At 48.4% G+C, this 10,340-nt stretch overlaps 1 protein-coding gene across 1 annotated transcript; it reads right to left on the reverse strand.

Moving 5' to 3' along the window:
* Positions 1-417: 417 nt before the first annotated feature.
* Positions 418-1,320, reverse strand: LOC125344510 (proline-rich protein 23A-like). The gene has a single exon (XM_048337021.1). The coding sequence runs from the start codon at positions 1,318-1,320 to the stop codon at positions 418-420; it is 903 nt and encodes a 300-aa protein (XP_048192978.1).
* Positions 1,321-10,340: the final 9,020 nt, after the last annotated feature.

A 10,340-nucleotide genomic window follows, 5' to 3' on the forward strand; every position in this document is an offset into this window, starting at 1 on the left:
AAACTCGGGATACAGGCATACGCGTTTGGTTGCTGGCAGAATGATTATATTCGTATGGATGCAAAAAGATTCAATGGTAGGGCACTGGAGAAAAAGTGAGCTTGTAAGGCAAAGTGCTGGAGCTGATGGTTGAAGCAAAAACATGGCGTGGAAGTCTAAAAACTGAGGATGACTTCTGCAGGAAAAGGATCTAAACAGCTAACTCAAAGCCGATATATATTCCAAGTAGTGTGTTTTAAGGCTGAGGCCATCTTCCAGATTTCCTAGTCAGCCAGTTCAAACATTCTGCAATGATACAAACAAACACACAGTCAGACAAACTCAAAAAAGAAACCCAATAACGAGTAAGGGAACCAACACACCAAATCCTAACTATGGAGGTTACATTGGTAGCTTCTACCAGACCCCCTACCACCCTCAACCAAACAGTAGGAGGAGGAAGGCAATAGGTCTGAGCACGAGCATCTCTAGCCTTGCACAGGGCATGGACGGTGCATAGGGCACACCAGTAGATTTGGTGGGCTGGTCAGATTTGAAAGCAGGCTGGGAGACAGAGGGAGAGGCCTCAGCAGTGAGCCTTGGACAAACCTCAAAAGGTGGAAGTCCGGGTTGAATACATACTGAGTGTTGTGACTGCTTGGATGAAGGGTGGGCACTGGCAAGACCAGGTTGTGGGCTGGGGTCTTGAGGCTCAGGGCTGGACCAACTTGGCTCCAGGAAGTCAGGATCAGAGTCCTCAGTGTCTTGAGCTTCCTCGGTGTCTTCAGCATCCTCGGTATAGACCTCTTCCTGGCAGGCCACGTCGGGGAAGGGCTGGCAGCAGAGGCCTTGCCGGACCACGACGTCCTCAGGCCGTGTATCCAGCAAATCATCCAGGAGTAGGCCATCGGATGAGGTCCCGGGCTGCCCTTGGGGGTTGGGGCCCAAGAGGTCCTGGGGGATGAGAACGAGCCTGTGGCCTAGGAGGTCCACGGTGAGGACCGAGGTTGGCGGAGGCTCCAGCACCAGATCGACGTGGCCTAGGGGCACCTGCAGGGCGCACCCAGTGGCCAGGACCACCAGGGAGGTGAGGGCGTTGTGGGTGTCTGCGGGGGCCGGTGTCGCCTTGGAGGAGTCTTCGGAGCTGGGTGGCGGCCTCGGCGGGTCCTTTCGGCTGCGCTTCGCTGGACTGGGTCCCGCAGGCTCTGGTGTGAACCAGGGTGTCACCTCGGAGGGGTCTTGCAGGCTGGGTGGCGGCCCCGGGTGGTTCTTTCGGCTGAGCTTCTCCGGGCTGGGTCCCCCAGTCTCCGGTCGGCAGCAGGGCGTGGTGCTGGCGTCCATCAAGGCGAGGGCGATGTCGGGAGTGGCGTGGTAGGTCTGGTGGTGCTGGCGCGGGGTCTCCGGTTGGTGCTTGCATGCACCGGGTGACAGTCAGGTGTCAGGTGTAGAGGAGGCCCCGTGAGGCGGGAAGAGGTCGTCGTCTACTGAGGCCCTGGCCGGCCGCCGCTTTTGAATCTCGCTGGCGTGTGTCCCTCACACAGGTGCGGATGGTAGCGTGGTCTGTATTCTGATGGTGTTGCAAGTGCCCCCGGGCGGACCCCAGGCAGGCTAGGCCCCGCCCTGTCATCTTGCATCCAATGAGAGTGCTACTACGGAGGCTAGCACCTGCGCTGCGATTGGTTGCTCGCTGCTGTAGAAATACTTCCTGAACCTCTAGGAGGCTGAGGAAATTGTGTTGGTCCCGGGCCGGGCTTCTGGTGGCGGGAAAAACGCTTGCTCGTGTGTTCCTCCCGTTCCCTCAGAGGCTGTTCATAACTTCAAAGTCAGCCGAGTGGAAAGCCGAGTCGCTGCCGACCCCTGAGGCAAAAGCGCATGCGCACCCAAGCCGGAAGTGCTTGCTTTTCATTTTTGAGTCAGGACCCAAAATGGAGGTGTGTGTTGACCTGCTTTCATACATGCATGCTTTGCCCTTTCAGAGGCTGTGGAGACCGAAGACTCAACCTAGCATTGTGTGAACAGTAGTTGTCATTTCCCTTCTTTATTGATTATTGGTTAAGTAAGTGTCCTGAGGGGGCTTAGCCCAATATGGCGGTGTGTAAAACGTCTAATGCATCTTGGCCTGTGTCGCCCCTTCCACACCCCAGCCGCGTCTCCCCCCGACCCACACTTCCCCTTTTCACACATGACCGTGGAATGCAATGACTGCCCTTGCCCACCCGCCCTTCCTTCGTTCGCCTGCCCCCCTCCCCTTCATGTTCCGCGATGGTAGTGACCCCCCCCCCCCCCATGGCTCTATGTTTAGGGAGCCACACCGTCCTCCTTATGCCACACATGGACGAGCTGTGTGGAGAGTGGACCTAAGCCACCACTTTGAGGTGTACATGCTTTTAGTTCAGTTTACTGGAGGATGAAAATGGCATGAGGGAAAACGACAGCCTGGTCTGAGGCAGGACCTGAAAGAACTGGGTCTGGGTTCTCTGTCTCTCTCTGTGTCCCGGGGTTTGAACTCAGGGCCTGGGCCTTGTCTCTCGGCTTTTTTTGCTCAAGGCCAGCCCTCTGCCACTTGTGCCACAGCCCCATTTTGCGTTTTTGGTAGTGAATTGCAGATCCCAGTTTCATGGACTTACCTCCCTTGCTTGAGTTAGAACTGCGATACTCAGATCACCATCTCCTGAGTAGCTAGGATGAGAGGCATGTGCCACGAGCAATCAGCTTTTCTTACTTTTTCTTTTTCTGCCTGGTCTTAGGGCTTGAACTCAAGGCCTGGGTGCTGTCCCTGAGCTCCTTTTCGCCCAGGGCCTGCCCTTCATTTACACATAGTGCTACTTCTGGTGTTTTGTGTTGCTGTTGTTTGTTTTTGTTTTTCTTCCTGCCAGTGCTGGGGAATGAACTCAGGCTGTCAGCATGTTCCTCGCTTCTTTTTGCTCAAGGGTAGCACATTACCACTTGAGACACAACACCTCTTCCTGCATTTTCTCTTCATGTGGTGTTGAGGAATTGGACCAGGTCTTCATGCAAACTAGACAAGCCACCCTCCCCACCCCTACTTCTTGTTTTTGAGTGGTGTTTTGGATGTAATAGTCTCCTGGAGACTTTTCTTCCTGGGTTGGCCTTCTAAGTAGCTACGATTACAGGTTTCTTGGCATTTTTACTATTTTTTTTTTCTCCTCAGTCTTGGGGCTTGAATTCATGGCCAGTACACTGTCCCTGAGATTCAAGCCTCTCTTTTTTTTTTTTTTTTTTTTTTTTTTTGGCCAGTCCTGGGCCTTGGACTCAGGGCCTGAGCACCGTCCCTGGCTTCTTCCCGCTCAAGGCTAGCACTCTGCCACTTGAGCCACAGCGCCGCTTCTGGCCGTTTTCTGTATATGTGGTGCTGGGGAATCGAACCTAGGGCCTCGTATATCCGAGGCAGGCACTCTTGCCACTAGGCTATATCCCCAGCCCCTCAAGCCTCTCTTGATCAACATTTAAGTGAATTCTCTGTCCTTTGATGGCAGTGGAATCTTTCTGGTACCCAAACAAATGCAGCTAATTTTCTCCAACATATAGTAGAACAGTGGGAGGAATTTCCAGAGCATGGGGCCCTAGTTATTCTCAGTAAGCACCTTCCATCCACATCCCTCTTTAAGCTTCAATTCAAAATGCAAGAGCTTGTTTTCAGTTGACAGATGAGGGTTGCAGGATGAGAATTGTTTATGTTTGTGGCTCATTGTGTTCAAGCTTCAGGTGGCTTGCAATCTGGGTCCACTCTGCTAGTTGGATTTCTGGTGTTACTGCTTGCCCAGTGGAAAATCCTCTCAGGGATGTAGGACCAGGACTACAGAGCTTCGATCAGGTGCTCAGAGAATTTGCAAGTGCCTTTCCAGAAACTGCAGTCCCCTGGGGATATCTTGCCAAGGATACGAGTGGGTGCTCTTGGAGCAGAGGACGATGGGGTGTGTGTTTCAGTGTGTAACATGGACATGGGTGGGATAACCTTCTCTGGCCTGGGAAGATTTGATTGTGACTCTGAAAAATTCTCGGAGACAATAATGCATATGCCTCATGAGAGGGTGGAATTGTGGTATCAGAGACAGATGTGTGAGTAGAGAGCCCATCAGCATCACGGAGGGGCTCTAGGCCCCTGGCTCAGACTGCAAATGGCTGGGACGTCACCAGTGCTTGGTGGAACCAAGTATTTCCTGTTGCCTTATCTCCGGTGGCTCAACTTGGTTGCCATTTGATCTAGTTCTATATGTATATGTGTTGGAGTTTGCACTCCGGGCCAGAGGTCTATCCCTTAGCCTTTCCTACTCAATGTTGAGCTCTAGTTACACTACTGGAATCTTGGTCATTAACTGCAAATTAGAGCCTCGGGTTTTCCTGCTCAGCTCGGTCCTTACATGTTAGCCTCCTGAGTAGACAGGATTACAGGTGTGAGCCACTGGTGCCCACTGTATACTGATGCTACTTTCTGTCAACTTAGGCCTCAGGTGCCTTACAAAATGGGGAGAATGCCACCCAGTTGTGCAGATTGGTTGTGAGATGGTATGCATCCTGTTTTTGGAACATTGTTGGTATTTGCTAAATACTAGCTCTTCACTATATCCTAAGTTTCTAATGTGTCTATAGTTAGTCAGGATCTGCAGTTTCTGACTTGTCAGGAAGTACTTTTGCAGGTTTCGTTGGCATAGAATCTACTTGGTTCAGTGATGGCTCTGGGTTTGAAACTGGTGTGATTGTGTGTGTGTGTGTGTAAGTGTGTCAGGAGTCTGGTTTTACGTTCTTTTAGCTGTAGGTGGACTACCAGGCCTCTCATTGGGTTCCTTTGGTGTCTTCCAATAGTATCAATACAATCAGCAAGAAAGCCTTAAGTCTCCTCATAGGCCTAATTGCAAAAATCACTTCAGAGTGTGGGCAGGGAACTAGGTTGGAGAAGAAAAACCCAAGGAGCTTGGATACCATTGGCAAAGTAGGTGCAAGGTAAACATTTTTGAATAGGACTCTGGCATTTCATGATTTCTTGGGAGTTAGGGGCTCTGTGAAACTGCTGCGACAGATGTACTTTTACTCCTACTTCTTTACCTCAGAACTAAGTGGCCTAAAAAGTCTACGTGTTTTTACTCATGCACTAAATTCTCAAGCACGTGTAAAGTAGCCGCCTCTTCATGGCCTCCCCACCTACTTCTCATGCCAGGGTTGTGGTGATAACATCCTTTCTGTGTGTGTTTACAAGCTTAAGCTGAGGATTTTCTTTTCTGCAGTGGCAGCATGTTGTGACTATCCTTACTGCCCCTGGTGAGAGCTCACTGCTGTTTGGTGATGTTCCCTGCAGTGTATGTTTCTTAATTCAAGAGACGCATTTTCCAAAAGGCGATATTTGTTTCTCTATCTTGTTTGAATACTTTGTACAAAGACACGGAAGACGATGTGAGTAATCACACGGACAGCAACTTCTTTGTCTCTAAAAATGATGACAGGCTGGAGGCCTGGTTCAAGTGGTAAAGCGCTTGCTTACTAAGTGCAAGTCTCTGAGTTCATACCTAATATAATTTTTTTTTAAACAGGAAATCCTGCCAATCAAATACTTTTTATGCTGTTTTATGCCTGTTGTAGCTGTCTGGAGTGAAATATGTCTTTATTTTGTAAGAGTGAATTTGTGCCAATTTTTTATTCAGTAAGGTACTAGAAATCCTAGCCAAAGATAAGGCAGGAGAAAGAAAGATTCAAATAGGGAAAGAAGAACTCAAATTGTCTCTATTGCAGATAAAGTATTATAATCCTACCAGGAAACTTCTACTGCTTATAAGTATTTTTATTCATTTAGCCGATCTAAAACCAGCATACAAAATTCAGTAGCTTTTCTATAGCCAATAATGAGTAGGCTGAGAAAGAAATCAGGAAAACAGTCCCATTCACAGTAGCCTGCAAAAAAACAAAATAACTAGGTGTTAACTTCACCGAGAAGGTGCAAATCAAACAATGAAACAGTGAAAGTGATAGAATCTTTCTTCCTGGGTTTATGTTTCCCATCCCCACCCCACACACATTTACGTATATATATCGCAGTATACATTTTAACTTTCACAATGATGAAAATTATCATTTTACTCTACATAGCTTATGCAGACTTAGGAACTTTAACAATAAATCATTTTCTCCATGTCAGATGATGTGCATTACGTTCCTTTTGTTTAGCAACATCTGTTCCCTCTTTCACTCTTTCCTTCCTTTCCATTCCTACCTATGAGTTGCTTAATTCCCTTTCATCCCTGTCCAATATAGCAATGGTCCCCTCTGATATATTATTGTTGTTGTTTCTGTTATTACTATTCTCACTCACTTTCCACTCATTCTGTGTCCTCTTCACTTGGTTTTTCTGAATTTTGGTATCTTGAGACCTGTTTACTTTGTTCTGTCTCTTTACATTTTAATTCTAACACCCGCATATCAGGGAGACCATCGATCATTTGTCTCTCTGTTCTGGGAGTGTCTCAGCAAGATTAACTTATAAAATCTTAATGAAAGAAATGGGAGACCTAGAAATATGAAAGCATGCCCAGGCTTAGAGACAGACAGAAATGACACCATTGAAATGGCCATATTAATTGGAGGGACAAAGGTGAACAAATGCAACAGTGGTACTCTTTAAACAGTATGTTGATAAAGAACTGTGCAACATGTCTGTGGGGACAGGCAGAAAAACTGTGAGAGAGTGAAGGAAAGGGGTGACATTGTCCAAATAAATATACTCATTACCTGACTTACGGGAATTAACCCCTCTCTATGTCACCTGTTAAATAAGAACAAAAATTTAGAAATTGACCATATTGGCCCAAGCACTGCATAGAGTTATTGCATCAAACTCCCAGTGGTACTTTTCAAAGAAATGGAAAAATCAGTGCGCAAGTTCCTATGGAACTTGGCATATGATACCTTGCTTCTTGTCATTCTCTCCTTCATCTGTTCTTTCTCATAGGAGCCTAAGGCCTCGTCTGTACAAACAAGACTGATTCTGTGGAGAGATGAAATTACACAGGACTCTGATAGCATGCAAAGAAATACCTTAGAAATGGGCTTTGTGTAATAGAGCTAATATTCAATCCTGGATTCCCAAATGTGTGGGCATAAGGAATGAGCTTATTTCAAAGGGCAGAAAGCTGCCCTAGAGCGTGAGCCGAAGGACTTGTGAGCAGACTGAATGCCTTTTCCGGTCCAGAGTGCAGTTATAGGGCCAATACTTTTGAACTCCCTGGGAGACATGAAGGCTTCTCTGGTTTCAGTGTAATTCAGTTTAAGCCGTGCTGTCATAGCATCTGCAGCCTGAAACTGTACCCTACCCAGATTTCACAGTTCAGGGTAGACCTGGAGGAGGCAGAGAGAGGTCCTTGAGGGGGAGGGAGTATTACCAGGGAATGAGAGAAGAAAATTAAGAACATTTAGGATATGCCACATAAGGTCCTGGCTGCTACTGCTGGTGGTGGTGTTGTGTCAGTTCTGGTACTTGAACTCAGGACCTAGCCTGTGTCCCTGAACTCTTTTGCTCAAGGCTAGTGCTCTACCACTTTGAGCCACAGCTCCACTTCCAATTTTCAGGAGGTTTACTGGAGAAAAAATTCTCATGGCCTTTCCTACCTGGGCTGACTTTGATCTTTGCTCTACAGATCCCAGCCTCCTGAGTAGCCAGGATTACAGAAATGAACCACCGGTACCTGGTCACTTCTGGCCTATTGCTGGTTAATTGGAGCAATGGATGTCATGGACTTTCCCGGCTCAGACTAGCTCTGAACCTCAGTCTTCAGATCTCACTCTCCTGAGTAGTTGTGATTACAGGCATGAGCCACCAGCACTCAGCTGTTATTATCATTAGTATTAGTATTAGTAGTAGTAGTATTACATTATTTTATTTTGCTGGTAGTAGTAGGGCTTGAACTCAGGACTTAAGGCTTTTGATGTGCTTTGTTCTGTTGTTTGTTCGTTGCCAGCCCTGGCGCTTGGGAATCAGGGCCTGGGCACTGTCACTGGCTTTTTTATACTTAAGGCTAGCACTGTACCTCTTGCACCACATAGTAACTTCTAGATTTTTTCTGTTTATGGGGTCCTAAGGAATTGAACCCAGGGCTTCATGCATGGTAGGCAAGCACTGTACCATTCTCACATTCCCAGCTAAGCTTTTGCTTAGTTGTTTCTGGCTCAAGGTTGGCGCACTATCACTTGATCCACCTCTCTAGTTCAGGCGTTTTGTTAGTTAAGTTGAGAGTAGTCTTTTCAGTTTGCACAGGTTGGCTTGGCAGTGGTATCCTCAGATCTCAGCTCCCTGAGTAGCTAGGATTACAGGTGTGAGGCCCGCTCCCTCCAGCTGCTAGCTGCTTTTTGTATGCTCTGGCATTTAATACTTAGAGCCTTGTGGTGGGGTGTTTTAGACCCTCTTTCCAGAGGTAACTGCCCCTTGACTGCATGCACCATCCCCTCATTGGCGACTAGATGTCCCATCTGAGAGCAGAAGACCCTTCACAGGGCTAATAGCTGGGGAGGCCTTTGGGAGGGGCAGGAAGCTAGGATGTGCAAGGTCAGCCCACGTGCCCTGACCCCAGACCAGCTGAGGAGAGTTGGACCAAGCTAGTAGAACAGGGGAAGAGAAGGTACAAGGAAGACAGGGAATCTGAGACAGACAGGAAGCTGGCCATGGTTGGCTTCGCAGAGAGGGAGCAAGGGCGTGGACATCTGAAGGAGGGACTCCCACATGTTGTGTCAGGGGTGGGGGATTGGCAGGGGGAGAGAGGACAGGGCCAGGTGGTGGAGGATCAGGTTGAGGGGCTGAGAAAAACTAGCTCCTGGGCCACAGGCCATTAGGCTCACCTCAGAGCTGTTCTCAGGCCCAGGTGATTACACAGTCTCCTTGGCTGGGGATGAAGACTGGGAGAGCTCTCATCGGCCTAGCCTCAACACACCACACTAGCACTGTGATCTTAGGAGCAATCCTTTACCTTTTCTGAGCCTTATTCCATCCAGGTCAGCTGCCTCCCTGGGACCTGAAGTGATTGCCGTTGCAACTGCCCTCCAGTTTACAAAAAGAGGATGCATGAGAAGGAGCCACTGCTGCACAGAGTCCAAGCCACATAGTCCCAAGTCATAGGCTGCAGACCTGGGGACCCCCACCCCATTGCCCAGAAAGGCTGCCCTTCCCTGATGGCCCCTGGCCTGGCCCCTTCTCGCCTGCCCATTGTCCACAAGGACCCATATGCTCCTGCCGGGCAATTGGAGGAGCCCATGGCCTTGGGATGGCCACTCCTGCCCCTATCAGCTGCTGACATGCAAGTGTCCTGGGAAGGAATGTATTTTCATTCTTCCATTACAGCATTCTCAGCCCTGCTTAATCATATTTTTCTTTGTCTTTTAAAACAAGCTCTTGTCTGGGTTTTTCTATCTTCTGGCTGCTCCTCCGAGGACACTGTAGAACTGGGCTGATATTTGTTCACTGATTGCTTTTTTTTTTGTTAATGTTCCTTCCTTTATAGATGTGGTGAGGCTGGCAGGTGCTGAGATTCTCCAAGTACCCCATGTCCCACTCGACACTTTCATGTTAATTTTAGAACAAAAGTGCCACCTCATGTTGTGGTAGAAGCTGCTATTCAGAGATGTAAACTATGCTGCCTGAAGTTATCTTAGGGCTGGAAAATTGGGGATTTAAGCAATTTGACCTCCAAGATGGGGTTTCATCTATTACTAATGTTTTTCTTCATGTGTTACTAATGCTTCTCTGCTCAAACTGTGGTCCTGTCTCTGTTCTGTGCTAACACTATGCAAGCCTGGTACAGTCTGCTCCTCTCACCCCTTCACTTAGTGGCTAGGAGGGAAAAGAAGAGCAGTGATTGTCCACTGACTATATGATCCAATGGCCTGTTGATCGAGGAGGCTACCATGGCTGTTGATGTAGTAGTCTCCGCAGCGAGAAAGTAAGAATGCTCACTGGCTTGGCCCCAAGAAAGGCCAAGATATGCTTAGTGTTGGTCTGTTCACCATGAGCTGGCATCAAATGTTGAGCCTCAGATCTCAGCTACCTGAGTCGGTAGGGGGAGCCATCTATATGTGGCAGGGGACTCAGGCCTTTGATTCCAGGGTAAAGAAGGGGAAAGGTGGGAGGTCACGTGACAACCACAGAGGCTGAAAGGGGGCACTTGCTTGGTACTGGCTCTCTCCTGGCTCCCAGTGCCTGAGTACCTTCTGAAGCCCAGTTCTTTCTATCCAGGGCATTTGGAAGCCATGAGTCTGGATGGCCAACCAACAAAGAGAAACACAATTCACAGAGCAAGGAAGGTTGCATGACTCAGTATCTAGTCTCAGATTAGGCCTCCCTCACTCTGGCCTGGAATGAAGTTCTT

This window comes from Perognathus longimembris, unplaced genomic scaffold (genome assembly GCF_023159225.1).
Source record: "Perognathus longimembris pacificus isolate PPM17 unplaced genomic scaffold, ASM2315922v1 HiC_scaffold_137, whole genome shotgun sequence".
NCBI classification, from domain to species: domain Eukaryota; kingdom Metazoa; phylum Chordata; class Mammalia; order Rodentia; family Heteromyidae; genus Perognathus; species Perognathus longimembris.